This window comes from Podospora pseudocomata, chromosome 5 (assembly GCF_035222375.1).
Source record: "Podospora pseudocomata strain CBS 415.72m chromosome 5, whole genome shotgun sequence".
NCBI classification, from domain to species: Eukaryota; Fungi; Ascomycota; class Sordariomycetes; order Sordariales; family Podosporaceae; genus Podospora; species Podospora pseudocomata.
Genome location: NC_085889.1, coordinates 2,264,494 through 2,287,101, shown reverse-complemented (window position 1 = coordinate 2,287,101; position 22,608 = coordinate 2,264,494). Strand labels below are relative to the sequence as shown.

Genomic DNA, 22,608 nt, shown 5'->3' with positions numbered 1-22,608 from the left:
AGCTCTTAATACGCCGGACTATCGCAGAACCAACAGGGTCAAGCAACCACATGCGAACATCACTGTTTGTTGGTAGTCCTCATGTCAGCACTTGTCCAGCTACCGTACATGTTGGGCTACCAGGCAACTGTGGAGAAATGTGAGCGATAACTGGCCCAAAAAAATGACAAAAAACTCGCAAATTTTGACCTCCTGATGACTTGATACTAACACTGAAGACCGCGGACTCCGAACTTCCCGAGTGCCGAATCGAGATCGCATTTATACAAACACAACCCAAGCAAACTTGGCGAGGTACTCTTTTGTACCATGTAGATGTTCGTACTGGGTGATCATTCTAGCCTCTGCTGCTGACCATCTCTACATAGATGTCTTGGTATACCATCAAGATGTGCATGAAGAACATGAGAATTCGAGCGAGGCAAAACGCCAGGCGCTACCTAAGAGTATCTGATAGTCGTTGAGACGTTGGATCTTCAGCAAATCTCTAACAACAGTAACCCACTCACTGCTGTAATAATGATATCCTCCACAGTCTTTCCCTCCAGAAAGGAAACATGCTAGAACGCTACAAGGCTGAGTCCAACACCACACTCTTTCCCAAGCGCCAAGCCATCACCTTCACCATCATGACCTCATCACTTCATTAACCTCCCTCTCTCGCACTTTCCTTTCAAACCCGACAGAACGGTTCCCAAAACCATGGAACCCACCCACCCGGCTCACCCGGCCTCACTCACAGCGCAGATCCCCGGCCCGAGCCTGTTACCCCCTGCCGTCCCACCAACACCCACCTATCCTCCTCACTACCACCCCTCTCTTCCAACACCCTCACCCTCCCCTCCCGCTCAAGCTTCTTCAAAATCTGCACCACCCCCCCAGCAGCCGGTACGTGAAGCGCCTCAGGAACATCCTTATAAATCACCCTCACCAACCCCATCAACGTCCACCCCTTCTCACTCCCCTCCTGCCCCCCCGCAACAGCGACATCAGGGTAGGCTCTCAGTTGCTGGACCACCTGATCCTCTCTCTGCTGCCTGTGCCGGATATATTCCTCAATCTTTTCCCTGCCCTGGTCAATAACCGGCCCATGACCCGGGTAAGCCTTCCCATCAACCAAACTCTTCATTTTTGCCAAAGAAGTGAGATAAGCAGATAGGTCTTCAAACACAGCGGTCCCGTGGCCGAGGACATTATCCCCGGTAAAAAGACCGGGCTGTTCTTGCTGAGATGAAGAGGGGGGAAAGTATTGTAGCACCATGTGATCTTCTGTATGGCCTGGGGTGTGAACCGCTTTTAACCTCGCCCCTCCTCCTCCCTCCTCCACTTCAAACTCTTGCCCGTCGGAAATGTCCAAAAAGGGTATGTTGGTCGGGTTGTGGTAGTCTGGCCTGTGCTTGTAGATTTTGATGCTGGGGAAGGCGGAGAGGAGGTCGGGGATGCCGCCTACGTGGTCGTGATGCCAGTGGGTGATGATGCATTTTGATATTGTGGCGCCTGAGGAGGAGGAGAGACAGGATTTGAGGGCGGTGATCCAAGTTGGTTTTCCCTCGCCGGTGTCGATTAGGATTCTGTTTGGGCCGGTGCCGACGAGGTAGGTGTTGGTGCCTTGGAGGGTGAATTTGGAGGGGTTGCCGGCTAGGATGCGGGTTATGGAGGGGGCTAGGGGGGTCACTTCTGGGAGGGGGGGTAGTTGTGCCATTTTGAAGAGGGGATTTGGTTCGGGGATGTGGGTTTTGTCGTGGTGGTGGTGAAGGTGGTGAAGGTTGTGAGATTGGCGGCGGAGGAATAGGGGGAGGAGGCGCATTACCAAAACACCAAAACCAGCTTTTGGGTTTTGAGGTAGTATGAGCTTGATGGTGGGATTTATAAGTGGGATAACGACGCGGGGTTAGGGGATCAAGCAAGGCGGCTGCGGGGTAAAGTGGTCTCGGTGATCAACGTCCGGGTTTTGGGTAGACGCAAAGTAAGTAACAGTTACCCGGGCATGGGGACGGACATGTGAGGTGCTTCTTGCAGGGCTTTGTTCGAGTCTCACTCAGCTGCCGGGAGTGGTGATACCTTGAATAAATTTGGGATGGAGGAATTTGATTCTGATACCAGATGAGATGACGAACAACATTGAACGTTATAGTTGACTTTATGTTGTTATGTGTTTCGTCAGCTCATTCAGCCTTGTTGATGACATACTAACACTGTTATATTCACCTATATACACTCGAAACATATGAATGGGAAGATGAGTTCCAGAAGCAAGAGAAGAGCTCAGCTGTGCCGAGGCTGATGTTGATGCTGTCTTGGCGGCATGTCGCCATCCAGTGACATCCCACCTTAGCGCCGGAAAGCTGAAGGGGTCCACAGCTTATCGATAAGCCTTGCGGGCGGATAGCGATAAGCAATTTCCAGCCAGCCGTGTGGCCGTTGGACGCCTGCCTTGCCGTGGAAGCAACTGAGATCGCTGAATCGGCACAATCCCAGCAGCCAACATCTTTTGTTTACTTTCGTGGTTTAAAGCTTTCTTGGAACCCTTGACCCGGTCGAATTGCACCGGAACAAAGAGTGAAAGCCGATATTTTGACTCTGAATCCCTGTGAAAGCCATTGAGCTTTGATCGCCGCGCGCCACGGTCAATAAGACCATTTCCAGCCCCGGTCGACAAGTTCGACTTACACGGCCAAGCACCCTGAAAGCTATCCCAACTTCGCGACGTGACCCCTCTGGACCACCCCTTGCCGAGAAGTTTTCTTGGGTACTTTGAGGCAGGAAAAGTCATCAAAAGATCCAACGCGGAAACTGAAAAAGTCTGTAACTCCAACAGCCGCACGATAACCGTGACTGGCGCATCTTGATCTCGCCAGTGTCCCCTCCCCCCCTATTCAATCGCGGGGTTCCCTCGACCGAGCCAGCCACACCAGCTTGAAGTGTATCACTTCTTATAGACTCCAGGACTATTCAAGATGTCATCCGCGAGGCCCGCCACACCGGCGTCGCCCAAGAACTACAAAGTCAAAGCAGCCCAGCAAGGCCAGCCCATGTACGGTTGCGGTAGGTCCTTCCGGTCCCCTGTGTTATTGCATGATGTTTGCTAACATCTGTGCCTCGATAGAACACCTACAGAAGCTCTTCAACCAAGATCAAGTGACGACCAACACATCGATCCATCATTACAAGATGATTCTCCGTACAATATTCGACCAGACCCCGGTCGTCTCCCAGACGGTGAAGGTGGTGGACACTCAGCAAGTTGTCACCACTCTCACACCGACCTATCTTTGTCTTCAGTGCCCATCAACGGTTACTGAGGAAGACCGAATAAAACATGGAAACAAGAAGTCGCACCGTTTTTATGTCGACTCGAGAAGCGCCGCTCTTTACTGCCAAATGTGCGACGACATGGTTTATGACCCAACCTTTGAAGAGCTTCGGTTGAAGAAACTTGGCACAAGCACATTCTCCAACAGTATGCCCTCTCTTTTCTGTCTGTCTGTCAGTCTAGCTATAACTAATCTTTATCTTTATTGCAGCACGGAAACGCAAGCAAGACGAGCTCTTCTCGCCCGATCCTGTCAAAGATAGCCCCGCCTACATCTCCCAAAACACCACGACAGCAACCTGCAAGGCCAACGGTCTCCGAGGCATCTACAACGCAGGTGCCACGTGCTACCAAAACGTCGTTCTCCAGTCGTTCCTTCACAACCCCATCCTCCGAAACTACTACCTGAGCGACGGCCATTCGAGCTGCGACACCCCCCACTGCCTTTCCTGCGCCATGGATGACATGTTTCAAGACTTTTACGCCGTGGAAAACACCAATGGCTATACGGCGGCCAATATCCTCAGTGGATTCTGGATCTCGGAGCGGAAAGCCTTTGAAAATCTCGTCACGACCAAGGAGCAAGACGCGCACGAGTTTTTCCAGTTCTTGGCCGAGGAGCTGCACGAGAGGAACGGTGACGGGAAGAAACCAGAGATTGGGAGTGAGCACAGCTGTAACTGCATCATCCACCAGACTTTTTATGGTAAACTGCAAACGCAGACAACGTGCCAGAATTGTCAGGGAGTGACGAACCAAGTACAAAGCTTTCTGGACTTGAGTCTGCCGCTGGAGAATCTGACGCAGAAAAAGGGAGGGAAGAAGCTGCTGGGGGGCAAGGGGACGATGACGCTGCAAGAGTGCTTGGATGAGGAGTATGTCAAGCTTGATAAGTGCGAGTATAGGTGTAATGGATGTAATTCGACGCAGCAGGCGAGGAGACAGACGAGTATCAAGCGGTTGCCGAATGTGCTGTCGATTCAGCTGAAGGTACGTTTCCCTCCTTCCTTTTTTGGCGAGCAAGTGAAAGTGGCCACTGACACTTGAATAGAGATTCGAGTACAAGCAAGGCCGTCATGAGCGAGCAGCCAAGATCGACACCCCGGTTCAGTTCCCGCTGCAGTTGAATATGCTGCCTTATACGACTGTTGGCCGGTCTGGGGACACAAAAGATAGCTACGAACTGGCGAGGCAATGCACGTATGATTTGTTGAGTGTGGTGGTGCACGTGGGGGAGATTGATACGGGGCATTATGTGTCGTATTGTCGGGTTGGTGATCAGGTATGTCCCTTCTTTTCACTTTGGAAGATGGCAATGCTAACAAGACTGAAAGTGGTTCGCTTTCAACGACCACAAGGTGGAAGTTGCCCAGAAGTCGGACGTGCTCAACGCAAAAGCCTACCTCTTGTTTTATATTGTCAGGTCATTGACGTAGGAACCTTGCTGGGTTTCTTAGGCAGAGCTGGTTGGACTGTCTCCATATCGTCCAACGGAACGGGGCCGGACCTTTTGAGCCGCCGAGTTGAAGTGATAGTTGGTTTTTTTGTTAGCTGGCTATTCTTATCTTGTTGTTCTTCCGCGAAAGCGAAAGAGACCAGCGAAAATGGATTGTTGTGGTTTTATTTGGTTTTTGGATGGATGTACGGGGATCTCTTCCAATGAAGGAAGGAGCGGCATTTGTAAATACCACTTCTTGCACTGTATAAAAAGCATTCATTGATATGAAATACTGGTTGGGAAAGGGGTAATAGATTTGGTGTGGTTCATTGAGCGCACTTTTGAAGCACCATTACCAGACATGCGGAAAGGTTGTCTGTCATGAAGCCATGCTACCTATATCTACAAAGTAGGTAGGGAATTTACTTTTCCTCCCTCCACTTCCACCCCAAACTCTCAAAATTAGCATAGCAGTAAAACTCGTTACTTAGCCCCCTGGCATGCACAGGGTCGTAGTCTGTGGTTCTAAGACCGACGGACTTGTAGAGCCGGGTGACGAGGGGTTTCATCCTCTCGCCGGTGCAGACGATGAGCTTTTTGTCGTCAGCGGCGGTGGGCTTGAAGAGCCAGTTGACGGTGATGGCGGCTTTGGTTTGGCAGTCTTCGGAGAGGAAGGGGGGGTCGCAGATGATGCGGTCGCAGGAGGATTTTAGGTGCGCTAAGGGGTGTTAGTTAGGGAAAAAGGGGGAGGGGGAAGGGGAACGTACCAGGGAGTTTAGTCGGCTGGGCGAAATCGTAAAAGGAAAACTCGGGAAAGACGGCGAAGCGGTTGTCGTGTTCGAGGAGGATGAGCTTTGGTTTGGGCTCTTCTGGGCTGGCAGCATTCTAATTTTCCTTTTGTTAGTGATCTTGCAAGAAAGGAGAGACGGAATAGAGAGAGCATACCAAGATATTCTTCAAAGCTACAAAAACACTAGGAGCAGAAACGACACCAATCGTCATGTCTGGTGTTGCGTTGAGCAGGAGCTGTTTGGCGAGGAAGTTTGCTGTTTCGTCCGAGTACTGTTTTCTCACAATGTTAGCATTTATTTCTGACCATCATTGAGAGGAAGCTATGCTGACCCAAAACTGAGACTCGTTCCAGTCCTCCCCAAACGCCTCCATCGACAGCTTCTGCTGCTGCAAATCATGCTGCTCTTCGGCTTTGGCCTGAAGCTTGGCGAACTGCTCCTGCCGGGCATCGCGCTCGGCGTAGAACTCCTTCAGTGCATCGAGGGCGGAGGAGGAGAGAACACTGTGATAATATTAGTTTCACATTCAACTGTTTCTCACAAACAGACTCACATCTCATCATCACTATCTTGGCCGGCCATTTTCGGGTGAGTTTTGGTTGTGAAGTGTTAGTGAAGCAAAAAGGTGACTGTATGGGGCTGTTCGGTTGAAAGTGAAAGTCTGCAGCAAAAATTTGGACCCATCTGTGGAAATCTTGCATTTTTTGGCAAGTCCAGAGCCCAGTTTTGAGGGTTGCAACAGCCTCTTTCAACTGCAACTACTTGGCATCAAAATTGAACAACAACAACAACAACAACGACGGTTCTCTTCTTCGTCTTGTCTTTTGAACCCACACAACCCAAGGAAATTTCTAGTTATATAGGTATGTACACTCTACGTGGTGTCCCGTGCTCTCCACCCCAGGCCCCTGACAACAATTTACTCATCCAAAACGTGGAGATACTTTCTCTCCTCCTTCTTCTCCTTTTCAGTGGCAGGCGGCAGGTCGTAGAATGTTGAGGAACGGAAACCTTGCTGGAAGGGGGTTAGTCGATGCAAACAAAGCAAAAAGGGAAAATAAAAAATAAAACGTACCAGATAATGGTAAGTCCACTTGCTGATGTCGGTGGGCTCAATGTCCAAATCCTTGAAAGTCTTGGCCGTCTCGTCAATTACTTGGTCGTGGAACTCGCGCTCAATCTCGTCGGCCGACATGATGTCCCACCACAAAGCCTTATTGATGATGGCAGCCGCAGGCTTGAGGATGGCTTTGGGCACGTTGATGTGTCTGCGCTTCTTGAAGATCTCACGGTCAACCAGCTTGGCGATTTCAGCCATGGCGTATTGCTTGGGACCGTAAAGCTCGAAAGTCTGGGCGGCAGTGTTGTCGTCCCAGAGCATCTTCTCCAAAGCCTCACCGACATCGATGACGTGTACTGGCCAGAACTTCTCCTGCATGTTGTTGGAGGTGAAGAGGTTGACAACGCTGGCAAGCTTGAGGAGCAGGTTATCCTCGAAACCGAACATGGGAGCAGGTCTCACGATGGTGGTCTCGGGGAAGATGCTGCGGACAACGTGCTCAGCACGGCCCTGTGTAGTCTGTTAGACCTCCGCACCTTTCCACTTGGCTGTTCAGGGGCTACATACCTTGGTGGAGTAGAACTCGGAAACGTGGTTGGGGTCGGCGTTGTACGAAGAGACGTGGATGAACCGATCAACATCGTACTTGGCAACCGCCTCCGCGATCCTCTCAGCACCCTCAATGTGGACATCCTCATAGGAGAAGTTCCTGACCTGGTTAGCCCCCTTTCCCCCTTTGACCAAGACCAACGTTGCCGCACTCACTTGGTAGGGTAGTTCCGGCCAACCAAGTTGTAGACAACGTCAGAGTGTCTGACGCTCTCCTCGATCGACTGGGTGTTGCGCAGGTCGTATTCCTAGCCCCTCTTTAGCATCATGGTTCTCGTTTCCTTTCCTGAAGACTCTCTTCATACCACGAAGACAACCCGACCCAAATCACCTGTCACCTTGAGATGGCGCTTGGCCATCTCCTCACGGTAGGGCACAACGACGGTGCATCCTTGTCTCGCTACACGCAACATTCCGTCAGTCCCCCTTCATAATTGCCTCTGCCCCTCGGTAGTTCGAACCTAATCTGTTGACAATATAACGACCGAGCTGGCCAGTGGCGCCGAAGACGGTGGCAGTGTGCTCGCCGAGGGAAGAACTGTCGATACTCTATCAGAAAGGCCCCTTTTGTCTCAGTCAAAAAGGAGAAGCAACGGACCGGCCACCCTGGGTGCGGATAAGAGGCTTGCCGGTGCGCGTGATGTGGACGTCGGAAAGGGCTCGGCGCTGGTGGTGAAATGCGCTCCTGGCGATCTTGGGCGCCGCCGTCCGCACGGCGGTCGGCATGGAGGCCATATTTACTGGACTATGGACGTTGAGATCGCTAGAAGCGCTGGGTCCTCTCAATTGACGTGAGGGTCGTCGGGGAATACGGAAATATGGGAGCTTCGTTTCGTCAATTGGCATTCAACCACCGCCATCAAGTTGCCCACCCGCTTCAAAGCTCCCAGACCCACTACTGCCCCGGTCGGCGATGACGCTAGCCAATCAGGGGTGGGGAGCTTGAGCAAGGCAGAGGGAGCACAGGCCAGCTCCCGCCAGGTACGTACCTCATCGATAGGCTGCCCTGCCGCGTCAAGAGGGAAGCTGGGCTCTCAGCAGCGGGCAGCCTCAAGCAGCTTCCATCTTCAACTTTAACTTTCAGCATTTCAACTTCGATTGATACCCCCGCGAGTCACATATTCGGAAGGAATCCAGGATCGATAGTGAACACACCATAGAACCCACAGAATTAACCACACAGTGGACGGCCATCATGAACGTCGACACCATCTCCGACTTTCTCGCCGAGCAGCGGGATAACACCATCGATGAGCTCCAGGGTCATGTCCTGGAGTTCGAGACGTTATGGGAGCGCAAGCTCTGGCACGAGCTCACCAACAAGCTCATTGAGTTCTTCAACCACCCCGGGAGCGCCCCCCAACGCCTACAATTCTACAAGGTCTTCGTCTTGAAGTTCGCCGACAGAATCAACCAACTCAAGCTCGTCGACCTCGCCCTCAAAGCCGCCACACAATGCCTAGGTAGCTTACTTCGCCTTCGTTGAACTTCCAACATGACGCAACAATACTAACCCACCCACCACCAGACAATAACGAGCGCCTCGCCTTTATGCAATCCGTAGCGACCAGAGTCGACAAGGAAAACTCCCAAGACGCCCACGTCTTCGCCCTCATCGCCGTCGCCCGCGTCAAGCTCGACCTCGAAGACCTCCCCGGCGCCCGAAAAGACCTCGACAAGGCCGAATCCATCCTCGACAAGTTCGACTCGGTCGAGACCATCGTTCACTCCTCCTTCTACCACGCCCAGGCGGATTACTACCAAGCCAAGCAAGACTTTGGCGCCTACTACAAGAACGCCCTCCTCTACCTAGCCTGCATCGACGTCAAGAACCTCCCGTACGAGGAGCGCCGCCACAGGGCACACGACCTCGCCATCGCCGCGCTCGTGAGTGCCTCCATCTACAACTTTGGCGAGCTGCTCCTCCACCCTATTCTGGATGCGCTCAAGGAGAGGGAGGAGGACAAGTGGCTGAGGGACCTGGTGTTTGCGTTCAACAAGGGGGATCTGGTGCAGTATGACCTGCTGGCCAACCAGATCCAGGCTCATCCTCTGCTGGCGGCGCACTCTAATAAGCTCAGAGAGAAGATTTACCTCGCTGCGCTTACCGAGGCGGTGTTTAGACGTCCCCCTCACGACAGGGCCATGTCGTTTGACACGATTGCGTCAGAGACAAAGGTCAAGCCACACGAGATTGAGCATCTGATCATGAAGGCGCTTAGTCTGGGGCTGTTGAGGGGGACGATTGACCAGGTGGATGAGGTGGCGCATATCAACTGGGTGCAGCCCAAGGTGTTGGATATGACGCAGATTGAGAACATGAGGTCGAGGTTGAAGGAGTGGGATTCCAGTGTGGAGCAGCTGGGCAACTGGATTGAGAAGGTCGGGCAGGACGTCTGGGCTGCTTAGTCGGATCTTAGACGGGACAAGACGTTGATGGATGAGGAGTGAGAGAGAAAAGAAACAGCGAGCTTCGATGCTGGGCTAGACTGGCGTGTGGAAATCATGGCATAGAGTAGTGGCCTTCTACAACCCTTGACGTAATTAGACAAATGATGAAAGTCTGAGCGTCTTATGATCTTATACACTGAAGCTTGGGTTTTGAGATCGCTGTATTTGCACACTTGGCTTGGGTACTGGTGGATATGGTATAAACTATGCACTCCTGTCTCCTGATGTAAATATTTTCCCTTTTTTTGCTGTCTTCCATGGTAGATGACGAAAAAAATTAAATCAACGCCAACAAAAACAAAATCTTTTTACTCTGTCAAGCCTTCTTCACCTTCTTTTCCTCTTCTTGATCCCGACCCGGCCTCCCCAAAACACAAACACACCCCGCCAACCAAGCCGGCCACCAAACGCACCAGACCACCACGGCCGAGTACGTCCCCGTCACATGCCACGCCACTGCTGCCTCGCGCAAGATGTCACCGACGTTGAGACCCCAAATCGCCGCGCTGGCGAGCAGGACAGCGGGGGGGCTGGTGAGGTTGAGTAGAACGAAGCCGACAATGCGGGACACAGGGGAGGAGGAAGGTTTGACAAAGGAGAGGGGGGCGGATAAAAGGCCGATGAGCATTGCGAGGGAGAAGTTGAGGGTTGCGAGGGAGGAGAGGAACATGCCCAGGAGCAGGAGGGAGAAGGATTTGACGAGGTGATATTGTTGGAGGTTTGGGGAGAAGAGGGTTGTTATGGTGAGGGAGAGGGTTATTGGGAAGAGGGTGTTGATTAGGAGGAAGAGGTAGAAGAGGGGGGTTAGGGCCTAAAGGGAGGGTTAGTAAAAAGAAAGAAAAAAAAAGGGTGAGGGGGTAAACGGGAGGGTATGGCTTACCGATTCGGGGACGTGGTTGAAGATGTAGAGAGGGATGGCGGAGAGGGAGCCGGATAGGGCTACTATCGCCAGAGGGAGGAAGAGATCACGCTCGGTGGTTGGTGTTGGGGCGTCGTCCTTGTCGGACGACTCGGTGGTTGAGGCGGCCGGGATCTCGGGTTGTCCGCTCTTCATCCAGAGGAAGATGGCCATGATGGTGAAGTTGGCGGCTACGAGCATGGCGCTGGGGAGGTAAGTACCGATGCTGACGAAGCGCTCGCGGTGCATGAGCAGGTAAAAGAAGAAGCTCTGGTGGAGGTGCTCGAGGAGGTTGTTTAAGCTGCGGAAGGTACCCTCAACGACACGGCCCATGGCCATCTCATCTTGCCAGCCTTCGCCAAAGGGTTGAAGAGTAACGGCGTCGACGTGGTAGGGGATGAAGCTGCTGTGAGGACCGCTGGCAAGGCCAAGACCCTGCTTGAGCATACCCCGAAGCATGGTGCGAAGACGGTCAGGGTACTTGTCATTGTGGTTCCACATCTCCTGCAAAGCCACGCCCATACCCATCTGTCCTCCGGCGATATTAACAACGGAGTTGATCAAGTCGAGGTTGGGAAGCTGCCCGTTGACGCCATCATAAACAATATGAACGCTCTTGAAGCGGTTTTCCTGAACATAGTCAATAGCAATAGCCCCCTGAAGAGCCCCCGACTTGATAGGCAGGCTGGCCACCCGGGAGCTGTCGTGCGCATCATGGTAGGCATCAACCCAAGCCTGAGGAGCAGCGATGCTGTCAGGACTAAGAAGGATAATAATATCCTTCGACCAAAGCGACCACCTCTTGAAATATCTCGCCAAAGTCAACACCAGAGGAACCCCATTCTTGTTAACCTCATGTTTGACATTCTCCCAAGCAGCCACCAGAACAATGGCCTCAGTAGCATCTCCCCTCGGAGCCTGAAGGATCGCATAAAGGTTCTCCCCCTCAAACGTCCGTCCCGCCGCATGATACGTAAAGTTCTGCCTCGCCGTCTTGAGCCCAAGACCTCTGACTATCGACTCGAGCTTGTCGTTGATCCTATTCCTCTTGTCAGCCCCCAACCATCCAGCCCGTGTCAATCCTATGCAAGGACCTACTCGACATTACTCTTCCCCACCAGCGAGTTCACCTCCTGCTTATACGCCCTAAGAACATTCTGGTCACTCCCCCCAAAATAAGTATGTACCTGTCCCGGTAAAAGCGCATTTTCTGAAATATATGTCCGTCTCGAGTACTCGTTCAGCGGGAGGAGGAACAGCCACACCGCACCGACAAGGATGCACAGCAACGAGAGGTATGGTGGGATCTTTAGAATTCGTGGGTCGCGACGAAGCGCCAGCGCGCTAGCTATTCAGGAAACAAGCCGTTAGCAAGCTGTAGTCGTCCCAGGACTCTGAATTACTCACATAATAATCGCGGCATCTTGACTGCAGTACCGTCAATTGCATGCAGCGGGAAGCTCTCTCGAGAGCTGTGCTGTCAGATGCGCCTACTGAATCAGGGGTCGCGCGTTTGTGTGATTAATTGGGGACCGAAACCGTGGCGCGCCGTTTCATGCATAATACGGGGTTGCGCTAACCTGATTGCGTTAATTATTAACCATAACGACTCAACAGCTTCTGGGGTTTGTTTTAAAGAAAATGTCGACTCTGGAATTCGAGTTGAAGAATGTCCAACCCGAAGAGAAGCATTACGTATATCATATCTATAGCAGGGCTCACCTTCCAGCCCAAATTAACATAACCCTTATCCCTCCCATCGTATCTTCCCAACCCCATGGTATACCCAGCGTGCTAGAATTACATTACAAGAAGAACATAACCCAACACTTTGTTCATACAAGACATCGCCTCATAATCCCAATCCCCCGTCCCCCAAATCTAAGGTCCTAACCTCTGGGTACTCCCGACCAACCCCAACGCAACACCTGGTGAAGCAGCAGCAGGGGTGTTATTCGAAGGCAGCACTCCAAACCTGCCATACGTCTTCTGGTCAATGCTCACATAGTGCGGCAGTCTTCCCAGCAGATTCAGCTTCCCCTCGATCCATCTCAGAATCTTCTCTGGTGGCGCAAGGAACTTAACATAGCCCAAACCAGCTACACCCTTCACGTCAGCACACTGTCTCTTTTCTTTCTTGTTAAGAGTTGAGGAAAACATACCACCATAACCAACCGCCAACCCAGCCGCATGTCCCCAAAAGCTCGAGCTCGGCACCAACACCGCCATCGCAAACAGCACCCCAATCGGCGTCGTCCAAGTAGGAATACTGTACGTCCCAATGACAAAGTTCGGATTGACCTTGTAAGTCTTGACCGCCTCCACCCCGAGCAGCAAAAACACCCACATGCTCGCTCCCATGACCGCAACGTTGTTACCGAAAACGAATTTCTCCAAACCGACGTACAGAAACGCGGGGATGGTTGTTAATGCTATTATTCGTCAGCCGTGTCACTCCATAGTGTTTACAGATGGGATACTCACGCCCAAAGAATAACGCCAGGCAGTTCAGCGTGCCGTACTCAGCCTCAAACCTCTCCATTAGAGGTGTCAAGGCGAGTATGTTCATCACAGCGTGGAAAATGTTGAGGTGGATAAACGGAAAGGTGTTCATGCGGTATACTATCCCCAACGTCAGTCAGCCCTGTCTTGTTGTCCATCTTATTTTGGGTTATTGGGCAAGCATACGAGTAGCAAGTCCCATCTCGTCCGGTATCAGCGCCCCCCATTGTTGAATATCAACGATGCTCTGTAACCCCGCCAGCCAGAATCCAACAATCGCAATTATTACTACTCGTGTAAACAGCGGCAGCCGGAAGACGTAGGTTCGCGCGCGGGTGGTGTTGAGTGCGGTGATGTTGGGTGGCATGGTGTCTGATTTGGTTGTCTCTATTCCCGGAAAATACGGTAAGTGTTGAGAAAACGTAAAGTTGTGATTAAACTGTTATATAACCGAATCGTCGTGATGTTCCAGGACCAATTATTGTGTATCCCCTCTCTTCTGGTAGGCCCCTTTTTCCTGCGTCGCTTTCGTTGGGCTGTTCGACCGGCTCGCTTCGTTGCGATTGTGGACGTCGTCAGGTCATTCGCTTCGTCGCCGGATGCCTCAACAAAACCTCGCTTCTGGCGTATACGACATAAAATCAAGAGTGTGAAAATGTGGGAAGAAACCACAATAAGCAAAGTGGAAGAGACCTCAGCCAACCGCGCATGCATCAAGGGAATTGGACGGATGCGCGATGGACCCTACCTCATAATCCACCCTGTAAACATGCTGACAGCTGCACAGCGATAAGGATAACGGTTGGTTTGGCATTTGATCAGCCCGATAAATGCATAATATGAAAAATTGCCCTTGCCGGCCGGCATCTTCGCCAATATGTAGCGTAAAGTCAGGTAAGGATATCCAACCCAAAAAAAATAAATTATTTAACAACGTGCGGTCCCCCACGTTGGTGCATCTTCGCCAAAATTAGTAGCATAAGGCTGATACAACACATGACGACATTTCAAGATATTACAAGGGGTAGTTTTCTTCAAATCTTCATTCATCGTACGTAAATGATAGCGATACACCAGCGGTATACTTACACCAAAGAACGCGGTGTTCCCTCAACTCCAAATGTATACCGGTGAAATTCCAGATTCCACACAAACCATTGAACAACAGCCCAGACACCAGATTCATATAAATGACAAGTACCATTGAAATGCAAGGCCATGACTATACATACAAAAGGAAACAGTTGCTGCGGTTACGCCAATTCCCATAGTTCCAGAAGCCGCCGATCTTTCCTGTCGGCCCTCACACCACCATTCTCATTCTCCGATTCATGACACACGTCACATTTTGGGGTATTTTAGTTCTTGGCCTTCTTGGCCATGGTGTTGAGAGCGGAACCGTTCTTGAACCACTCAATCTGGGCCTCGTTGAAGGTGTGCGAGAGGGGGATCTCGAAAGCCTCACCGTTGGCGGGCTTGACACGGAGAGTGATGGGCTTGCCAACAGCAAGCTCAGTGCAGAGGATGTCGACCTTGTCATCGGGATTGATCCTGTCGTAGTCGGCAGGGTCGGAGAAGGTGAGAGGAAGCATACCCTGCTTCTTGAGGTTGGTCTCGTGGATACGAGCGAAAGAGCGGGTGATGATGGCGAGACCACCAAGGTGGCGGGGCTCGAGAGCGGCGTGCTCACGAGAAGAACCCTCACCGTAGTTCCAATCACCGATAACGACCCAACGGATGCCCTTGGCCTTGTAGTCACGGGCAACAGCGGGGACGGCATCCCACTCACCAGTGGTGAAGTTCTTGATCTTGTTGGCCTCACCGTTGGCAGCGTTGATGGCACCAATCAACATGTTGTTGGAGATGTTGTCGAGATGACCACGGTACTTGAGCCAAGGACCGGCCATGGAAATGTGATCGGTGGTGGTCTTGCCCTGGGCCTTGATGAGGATGGGCATGTCAGTGGCATCCTTGCCGTCCCAAGCGTTGAAGGGAGAGAGGAGCTGGAGACGGTCGGAGGTGGGGGAGACCTGGACAGTGACGTTGGCACGGTCCTTAGGGGGGGCCTGGTAGGTGTCCTGGCCGGGGTCGTAGCCTCTCTCGGGGAGACCGTTGCCGGTGGGAGGAGAGAGCTTGAAGTCCTTGCCATCCTTGTCCTTCAGGGTATCGGTGAGGGGGTTGAAGGAGAGAGAGCCGGCAATGGACATGGCAACGACGAGATCGGGGGAGGTGACGAAGGAGTGAGTGGCGGGGTTACCATCGTTACGGCCGGTGAAGTTACGGTTGTAGGAAGAGATGATGGAGTTGGCCTCGCCCTTCTTCACGTCCTGGCGATCCCACTGACCAATGCAGGGGCCGCAAGCGTTGGCAAGAACGACACCACCGAACTCCTCGAAGGTCTGGAGCTGGCCATCACGGGCAATGGTGGCGCGAATCTGCTCGGAACCGGGGGTGACGGTGAAGAGAGCCTTGGACTTGATGCCGTGGTTGAGGGCATCGCGGGCGATGGAGGCGGCGCGGGACATATCCTCGTACGAGGAGTTGGTGCAAGAGCCGATAAGACCGACCTTGACCTCATCGGGCCAGTTGTTGGCCTTGGCAGCCTCGGCGAACTTGGAGATGGGGGTAGCAAGATCGGGAGTGAAGGGACCGTTGATATGGGGCTCGAGCTCAGAGAGGTTGATCTCGATGAGCTGGTCGTACTCGGCACCGTCATCCTGGCGGAGCTCCTTGGCGTAAGAGCGGGCGAAGTCACCGATCTCGGTACGCTTGGTGGCCTTGAGGTAGTCGTACATGCGGTCGTTGAAGGGGAAGAGGGAGGTGGTGGCACCAATCTCAGCACCCATGTTGCAGATGGTACCCATACCAGTGGCAGACAAGCTGTCGACACCAGGGCCGAAGTACTCAACGATGGCACCAGTGCCACCCTTGACGGTGAGAATGCCAGCAACCTTGAGAATGATATCCTTGGGAGAAGTCCAGCCAGAGAGAGAGCCAGTCAGCTTAACACCGATAACCTTGGGACTATGAAAATGTTAGCGCTGCGCACATTTTAAGCTTTACGCTAAAAGCACTTACGCCTTCAACTCCCAGGGGAGGTTGGCCATAACATCGACAGCGTCAGCACCACCGACACCAATGGCAGCCATACCGAGACCCTATTTCCTGTCAGCGCCTGATTTTCTTTTGCCATCGCATTCAACTTACACCAGCGTTGGGGGTATGGGAGTCAGTGCCGATAAGGAGACCACCAGGGAAAGCATAGTTCTCCAAAAGAATCTGATGAATGATACCAGAGCCGGGCTTCCAGAAACCGCTATAATCAAGTCAGTAAACCGTTCTTAATGGCAGGAATGCGCATATGTTACATATTATATTTAGCTGTTTACATATGTTAGTATATTGTTCTAAACCAAGTTGAAAGAAGTGCTGAGAGCACAGGGAGAACATACCGCAAGCAGAGGCAAGGAAGTCGTAGACCTCCTTGTTGATACCAACAGCGCGAGCCAAATCCTTCTCACCACCCTGCTGAGCCTCAATCAAGTGGTCGCAGTGGACGGTAGTGGGGTTGGCGACGGAGGGCATGCCGGCGGACATGAACTGAAGGATGGCCATCTGGGCGGTAGCATCCTGGCAGGCAACGCGGTCGGGGCGAAGTCTGAGGTAGGAGACACCACGCTCGATCTCCTGTCCATGGGGATCGTCCAAGTGGGAGTAGAGAATCTTCTCGGCATAGGCGAGAGGGCGGTTGAGTCTGGAACGGACAATGGCGAGGTTCTCAGACATCTTCTTGTAGTTGATGAAGTTGCCCTCCTCCCAGTTGTTCTGCTTGACCTGTTTGCGCGAGCATGTGTCAGATAAGCCATGATCACCAGTGCTTCCCAGGTTGTCCTCCCAGCCGGTCGAGTGCTCACCTTCTTGTCAAGGGCAGAGTCGGAGACGGTAGCCATGGTGCGCCGGAGGCCCAGGCTCGCGCTGCCGACAGCGCGGCTCCGGGCAGCGCCCAGGAGCTGACGAGTAGCCATCATCTTGCCTTACGATCAGCTCGGTGAGCGCAGCTTCACAGAGTCAATTGAGGTAGAAGGTGTTGACGTTGCAAACCAGGTGGCTTCTGGAGGAAGAGAAGAGCGAAAAAGTGGAGGAGAATTTAAAAAGATAGCAAGAATCTCGCAAGGAGGGATTTTAGGTCATAAGTGGCAACGGGAGGGCCTGTTGTTGGAGCTGCTGCCACCGTCATAGCCGAGAAAGTATCTCGTCCCGGATGGAGACCTGCCAGCTGGCCAATCAGAACCCCGCCGATTATGCTCTCCCGCATTGTGGGGGAGCACTGGATCGCAGGACATGACATCGCTGCCAGCTCGAATCAGGTTAGCCCTCTCCCCAATCCCTTCCCCTTATGGCTGTTCTTTTTTTGATCAAAGCCGCGTGAGTGGTCTATGTCGCATGCCCAGCCCTTATTGCTGCTATCTGTCTATGAGTCCTGAATTGTCACTACTGTCTTTGATCCCGTTGCCGTAGCCTGGGGGACGCCAAACACAAAGAGACATTGGGCGACCACGGGCACACACACACGACAAAACAACACCAGGGTTTCCGGGTTGGCACCCTGAGAGACTAGCGAGAGGAGGCTGCAGCTGCGAGCGGTACCTGGCCTCGCAGACGCTTGCTCTGCTGCCAATGAGGGGCAGGGATATCGGATGAAGGGTAACGACAGCACCTAGACTCCGACCGACGCGAGCACGAATAGCCGAGGCAGCGACCTGTTTCCCTCCTGATCTCTAGAGGTATTGGCTACGGAGACAACAAAGAGCTTCGAAGCTCTTCTCAATCAAACATGGAATTTCGACTCCCTCAAGCTTCACAGGGGTTGTGGTTGTTTCAAGCCGGAGCTTACGACCGGGGTATCTGAGGCTTGGGTGCTACGGTGCTGATGACATGTGCTGCAGCTGATTCATGTGCCTCTCAAGCCGCCAACAAGCGCTGGGCAAGATCACAGCCTCTCCTGAAATTATCATAAGCTGACATTGGGATAGGAGCTCTTCTGATGAGCTTCATTTCCATCACGGCGAAATCCCGCAGCATTTTCCGCCGGTCACCGAGCTCGAATCCATTCCCAAGTTCCCCACGTGGGGTCTTCTTCAAAGATTCTAGCCAATGCCGGGGATGGTATAACCAATCACCGACCACTTCTACCACAACTTGTAGGACACATAGAACAGATACTTGAGGATGGGAGACTGTTTCCGCAGCTCCAAGCGTCTTGTACATCGTTCACTGACACAGCGCTATGAAGAGGAGACAGACGGCACGCTTGCGTCAAAGCCTGTCAACTATGGGCGGCATCTCGAAAAAACGCGGGGTGACACGCGATAAGAGCCTCTCGCCAACCCTGCAAGGCTAAAAAAGTGACGCAACAACCCCGTTTATCACAACCCCGCATGCCGTCTGGTATAAAGAGCACCGGCCGCCACAACGACGCCGGTATATCCGTCGGTGCACCGGGACAGCCTCATGAGCGCAGCTGACCTCACAGCCAGCTAGTTGTGCTGTTTGGAGGTTCCTGACGGGTTCGGCATCTGGTGGGATCCGAAACGGGTCTCCCGGTTTCGTGGAGCGGGTACTTTAAACGTTATGGCGCCCAAATATCAAGAGGTCTTGGCGCGCGGGCACAAGGAAAGCTGCCATGAAATTTTCTGCTGACCTGGAGACCTGAAAGTGGGGCCACCCGGGGCCTTGCCGGCTCGGCCTTTGAACCGCTCGGCGGAGACATGGAGATTCGAGGGCGATAATCCTGTAGCTCCGGTTGCCGCTCAGCGTCGGAATGGCGACGTTTTTTGAGCTGAAGCGATGATTTTGGACGTGGCGATGTCTTCTGAAGGTGAATGTCAAAATTGCGAATATTTCACTTTCAAGAATGCGGCTCCAAAAGAACGTCGTTGAAATGTTCGGACATAACGGCGTCCCGCTACAAAGCTCGGGCCATATCTAGCTGTAGCACAGAAAAATGTTACAGCCAAAATCTTGCCCCACGTTCAGAATTGAGAATCGGTGCCAATTGATACCGCCAGCGCCCATCCAGCCCACCACGCATTTGTAACTGGACACTCGTGAAAACAGCCACACAGATCGAAAATCCATCGATAAAATGGGTGTCTTTGCAAAGCGTTCGATGGCAAAGACGAGGCGGAGACGTCGGTGAGTTGTGATGCACAGACCAAAATTACATGAGAACAGGACATCAACTAACACTTCTCACAGCGACCTGGACCAGATTGCCTCTGACATTGCCTCTCCAAGACATCTTGAGCTCTACAAGGAGACCAAGGATGTAGAGGATCTCCCCGGTCTGGGGCAGCACTATTGCATCCCATGCGCCAAGTGGTTCGACACCGAGACCAACCTGACCTCTCACAAGAAGGGCAAGCCTCATAGGAGACAGTAAGCGACGTCTCAGCAATGACCTGTAGAGAACAGTCATGCTAAAAATTTTGATAGATTGAAGCAGCTCAAGGATGGCGCTTTCACTCACAAAGAGGCGAACGCTGCTTCGGGTCTCGGGGTGGACAACGGCCCTGTGAAGCCCAAGATGGACATGGAGATCGATATTGCTTAAAGGCGTGTTCATTTTCAGCTCCATTCATGATCTTCATCAGTTCCATCTACGGTACGCTTCTGCGGTTCGGATCGAAGACTAGGGCAAGGCGTTGTATGGGGAGGTTCATTTTTGGCGTTGGTTTCGAGAGAAAATACTTGGCTTTTCCTTTGCATTGTAGGGAGAGATATATACCACAGGTCGCATTATCTACTTGGGCCGCTCAGAAGGGATGAAGACACCAGCAAATTCGATATTAGGTCGCTCGAGTTGACCACATATCCGCTCGGAGACTTGAGGTTATAGACATGCAATTATAGGTGATACGTCCTGACTCGGATAAGTGCATACTAGAGACTTGCAAGTCCCAAAACTCAGCCTTGGCTTCCGTGGCTCACCCCACTTTTTCCAGACATCCATGCAGCCTGCAGCAAGGCGAACGTGAAATTGTTAGCGCCTAGTTCATCGCCTTCAGTCTTTCGTCGTCGCAAGTGATGAGCTTGCCATGGTCCCTACTCCTGCAACACGTCTCTCGTAAGAAAACATTGGTACGACAAGTCATGGGAACATCTGCCTTTTCCGCCTTTAACAATGGCAGCTTTGGCACCGTCAGTCAGGCCAAGGGCAGCAGTCCTGCTGTAAGCCCCCAACATACTGTCACTGCGATGGGCAGGTGGTCCATCCTCAACAAGCAGCTCCCAGGTTCGTTCGCATTATCTTGACTGGTCCCTGATTGAGTCGGAGATAAGTACTAATACCGCGTCGCATCATAGCTGTCGTCAAGATCCAGGCGATTCACATCTACGATTTTGATAATACCCGTAAGATGTCCCTTGGTGCATCCTCGATATGACATAACCAGTCGCTAACAGAACGCGCTGCGCGCCAGTCTTCAAAACCCCTTTACCCAATCCCAAGATCTGGAACAACCCAACGATAGGCACACTCTCGAACCCCGATGCGTTTATAAATGGTGGATGGTGGCACGATTCCCGGATTCTCGCCGCGACGGGCGAAGGCATCGCGAAAGAGGAGCCGCGCGCATGGGAGGGATGGTGGAACGAGAAGATTGTCGAGCTCGTCCAACTGAGCACACAACAAAAGGATGCTTTCTGCGTCCTGTTGACCGGTCGATCCGAGTCCGGTTTCAGTGAACTGATTAAGCGGATAATAAAGAGCAAGGGTCTCGAGTTCGACATGGTTTGTCTCAAGCCCGCCGTCGGCCCTGATAACCAGCATTTCATCAGCACACTCGACTTCAAGGAGAAATTTCTCAGAGCTTTGATGGAAACATACAGACATGCGGAGGAGATTCGTATCTACGAAGACAGAATAAAGCACGTCAAGAGCTTTCAGACTTTCTTGGCGAACTTCAACGAGCAACAGAATACCTCGCCGACGAGAGGCCCGATCAATGGGGAAGTGATTCACGTGGCAGACATGGCAGCCTATCTCGACCCGGTGGTGGAAGTGGCCGAGGTCCGGTCCATTATCAAAGATCACAATGCGTCACTGACCAAGAGACGACGCGGCTCCCGAGGCGAGCGCTGGGTGATCAAAAGACAAGTTTTCTGGACGGGGTATCTAATCTCTAGCGCCGACACGCGACGGTTGCTGGACCTGATGCCAATCCCCAACCTTCCCGACAGCGAGATTAAGCTGCATGCTAATAACATCATGATTTGCCCTCGTCCTTGTCCGGAGGATCTGCTTCGGAAAGTCGGTGGTTGGGGCAAGAGGATGAGCTGGCAAGTCAGTGGCACGGCTTGCTTTGAAGACAACGTCTGGGCTGTTTCTCTGAAGCCTGTCCCTGCAGACGCGTCATACCACACTGGAAACCCGGTCCCACTGGTCGTCCTCGCCCTCAGGAGGGGCGCGAGACACGCGGATGCCGCAAAGATTCAGCACTGGAAGCCGGTTTCTCCGGAGCAGGCGTTTGTGTTTGAGACAAAGGTTGCCGAGAAAGTGCTGCTGCGCATTGATGGGACGAGTTATAGGGAGGGTTCTTACGACGGCGGCTACTTTAGAGGAGCGAAGAGGAAGCATACCGCTCATGAGGATGATTTCCGGTCGAGACAGGGGAACCATCACCACCATCCTCCGACTGGTCCTGGTGGCGGTGGGAGGAATTTCAATAGCAATAATAACAACCAAAATAACTTTCCACAGGTCAATCGGGGAGGGAATCGGGGAGGTGGCGGTGGTTTTGGTCGGGGTGGTGGAAGAGGAGGTGGTGGGAACTTCAGGGGCCAACGCGGAGGGGCTCCTAAGGGGGCCCGCGGCGGTCGTGGTGGGGGGGACAGGGGAGTTCATCACACTCATCACTACAAGTCGCTTGACGATGTTGGCGGGAGAGATAGCCAGGGAGGGTTTGCAGCCATGTACGAGGATACACAGCAGCCTATCCCCAAGGGGCCCTCGAATCCCTCTAACCCTGGATTCTACCATGCGAATAATCAGCAAAATAACAAGTCGAATAATAACGGTGGGTATCAAGGCGGCGGCGGCGGGGGAGGTTATCAAGCTGGGGGGGGTGACGGGGTAGGAAATTTTTACTGAAGAGGTTTGGGTTGAAGAAATATTCATGTTGGTATGTATCTGTACCTGGAAAATGCTGTACATCTCTAGCGCATCGTTTCCATTTTGTTGTCATTACTTGGGCATGGAGTAAGTATGGGCCTGGCATTCATGATTACGTGGGGCATGAATTGGAGTTTTGTTTCCTCGGAGGCTAAGGAACGCAAGAAAAGAGGCGTGCATGCCGGGAATACCTACTGATGTAAGTTTTAGCTAGCTAGCGTTTTCGTATTCCTATTGTAAATGTACATTGCTGAAGTCTTTGGGCGTTTGCGCGGTCATATCATTGCCGATAACATAATCAAAGCAGGTGAAATATAAAAGAGAGTCAATGATTTGTCTATGCTCACAAAAAGATCTCCTTTCATGAAAGGGGT

General features: G+C 52.4%; 10 protein-coding genes across 10 annotated transcripts; 4 read left to right on the top strand and 6 right to left on the bottom strand.

Moving 5' to 3' along the window:
- Nucleotides 1-736: 736 nt before the first annotated feature.
- Nucleotides 737-1,807, bottom strand: QC762_506040 (uncharacterized protein; the record flags this gene model as incomplete). Its single annotated transcript, XM_062891026.1, has 1 exon — nt 737-1,807. The coding sequence occupies one exon, from the start codon at nt 1,805-1,807 to the stop codon at nt 737-739; it is 1,071 nt and encodes a 356-aa protein (XP_062742180.1).
- Nucleotides 1,808-2,433: 626 nt separating this feature from the next.
- QC762_506030 (uncharacterized protein) lies at nt 2,434-5,171 on the top strand. The gene is made up of 5 exons (XM_062891025.1): nt 2,434-3,045; nt 3,107-3,460; nt 3,525-4,303; nt 4,365-4,595; nt 4,648-5,171. Exons 1-5 carry the CDS (start codon nt 2,958-2,960, stop codon nt 4,747-4,749), a joined length of 1,554 nt encoding a protein of 517 aa, XP_062742179.1. The 5' UTR covers nt 2,434-2,957; the 3' UTR covers nt 4,750-5,171.
- EFM5_2 (Protein-lysine N-methyltransferase efm5) lies at nt 5,050-6,124 on the bottom strand (the record flags this gene model as incomplete). Its single annotated transcript, XM_062891024.1, has 5 exons — nt 5,050-5,469; nt 5,519-5,636; nt 5,697-5,813; nt 5,874-6,045; nt 6,096-6,124. 5 exons carry the CDS (start codon nt 6,122-6,124, stop codon nt 5,174-5,176), a joined length of 732 nt encoding a protein of 243 aa, XP_062742178.1. The 3' UTR covers nt 5,050-5,173.
- Nucleotides 6,125-6,461: 337 nt separating this feature from the next.
- On the bottom strand, nt 6,462-8,080 carry EFM5_1 (Protein-lysine N-methyltransferase efm5; the record flags this gene model as incomplete). Its single annotated transcript, XM_062891023.1, has 7 exons — nt 7,810-8,080; nt 7,673-7,749; nt 7,517-7,611; nt 7,368-7,459; nt 7,170-7,311; nt 6,618-7,112; nt 6,462-6,557 (listed from the first exon to the last, which is right to left on the bottom strand). Exons 1-7 carry the CDS (start codon nt 8,055-8,057, stop codon nt 6,462-6,464), a joined length of 1,245 nt encoding a protein of 414 aa, XP_062742177.1. The 5' UTR covers nt 8,058-8,080.
- Nucleotides 8,081-8,171: 91 nt separating this feature from the next.
- On the top strand, nt 8,172-9,798 carry RPN9 (26S proteasome regulatory subunit). Its single transcript, XM_062891022.1, has 2 exons — nt 8,172-8,674; nt 8,740-9,798. The coding sequence occupies exons 1-2, from the start codon at nt 8,407-8,409 to the stop codon at nt 9,618-9,620; spliced, it is 1,149 nt and encodes a 382-aa protein (XP_062742176.1). The 5' UTR covers nt 8,172-8,406; the 3' UTR covers nt 9,621-9,798.
- Nucleotides 9,782-11,983, bottom strand: GAA1 (Glycosyl phosphatidyl inositol protein transamidase complex subunit; the record flags this gene model as incomplete). The annotated part of the gene is made up of 4 exons (XM_062891021.1): nt 9,782-10,473; nt 10,543-11,599; nt 11,659-11,908; nt 11,968-11,983. The coding sequence occupies 4 exons, from the start codon at nt 11,981-11,983 to the stop codon at nt 9,979-9,981; spliced, it is 1,818 nt and encodes a 605-aa protein (XP_062742175.1). The 3' UTR covers nt 9,782-9,978.
- Nucleotides 11,984-12,441: 458 nt separating this feature from the next.
- Nucleotides 12,442-13,946, bottom strand: RBD2 (putative rhomboid protease; the record flags this gene model as incomplete). The annotated part of the gene is given in 5 exon segments (XM_062891020.1): nt 12,442-12,659; nt 12,723-12,992; nt 13,045-13,182; nt 13,249-13,823; nt 13,832-13,946. Coding segments are annotated over 4 exon segments (807 nt in total). The 5' UTR covers nt 13,430-13,823; nt 13,832-13,946.
- A 129-nt stretch (nt 13,947-14,075) lies between these two features.
- ACO1 (Aconitate hydratase mitochondrial) lies at nt 14,076-17,277 on the bottom strand. Its single transcript, XM_062891019.1, has 5 exons — nt 16,977-17,277; nt 16,502-16,896; nt 16,270-16,378; nt 16,141-16,220; nt 14,076-16,086 (listed from the first exon to the last, which is right to left on the bottom strand). Exons 1-5 carry the CDS (start codon nt 17,088-17,090, stop codon nt 14,421-14,423), a joined length of 2,364 nt encoding a protein of 787 aa, XP_062742173.1. The 5' UTR covers nt 17,091-17,277; the 3' UTR covers nt 14,076-14,420.
- A 141-nt stretch (nt 17,278-17,418) lies between these two features.
- On the top strand, nt 17,419-19,675 carry QC762_505960 (uncharacterized protein; the record flags this gene model as incomplete). Its single annotated transcript, XM_062891018.1, has 3 exons — nt 17,419-19,257; nt 19,321-19,500; nt 19,558-19,675. The coding sequence occupies exons 1-3, from the start codon at nt 19,208-19,210 to the stop codon at nt 19,673-19,675; spliced, it is 348 nt and encodes a 115-aa protein (XP_062742172.1). The 5' UTR covers nt 17,419-19,207.
- Nucleotides 19,676-20,148: 473 nt separating this feature from the next.
- On the top strand, nt 20,149-22,538 carry QC762_505950 (uncharacterized protein; the record flags this gene model as incomplete). The annotated part of the gene is made up of 3 exons (XM_062891017.1): nt 20,149-20,356; nt 20,428-20,475; nt 20,544-22,538. The coding sequence occupies 3 exons, from the start codon at nt 20,149-20,151 to the stop codon at nt 22,211-22,213; spliced, it is 1,926 nt and encodes a 641-aa protein (XP_062742171.1). The 3' UTR covers nt 22,214-22,538.
- Between the last annotated feature and the right edge of the window lie 70 nt (nt 22,539-22,608).

Bases quoted from the DNA above. Each gene is read 5' to 3' on its own strand.
- QC762_506030 (XM_062891025.1), top strand. From the start codon at position 2,958: ATGTCATCCGCGAGGCCCGCCACACCGGCGTCGCCCAAGAACTACAAA. The intron at 3,461-3,524 runs GTATGCCCTCTC...TCTTTATTGCAG, and splicing joins CACAAGCACATTCTCCAACA to CACGGAAACGCAAGCAAGAC. The intron at 4,304-4,364 runs GTACGTTTCCCT...ACACTTGAATAG, and splicing joins TGCTGTCGATTCAGCTGAAG to AGATTCGAGTACAAGCAAGG.
- RPN9 (XM_062891022.1), top strand. From the start codon at position 8,407: ATGAACGTCGACACCATCTCCGACTTTCTCGCCGAGCAGCGGGATAAC. The intron at 8,675-8,739 runs GTAGCTTACTTC...ACCCACCACCAG, and splicing joins AGCCGCCACACAATGCCTAG to ACAATAACGAGCGCCTCGCC.
- ACO1 (XM_062891019.1), bottom strand. From the start codon at position 17,090: ATGATGGCTACTCGTCAGCTCCTGGGCGCTGCCCGGAGCCGCGCTGTC. The intron at 16,897-16,976 runs GTGAGCACTCGA...TCGCGCAAACAG, and splicing joins ACTCTGCCCTTGACAAGAAG to GTCAAGCAGAACAACTGGGA. The intron at 16,379-16,501 runs GTGCTCTCAGCA...ACTTGATTATAG, and splicing joins GCTTGCGGTATGTTCTCCCT to CGGTTTCTGGAAGCCCGGCT.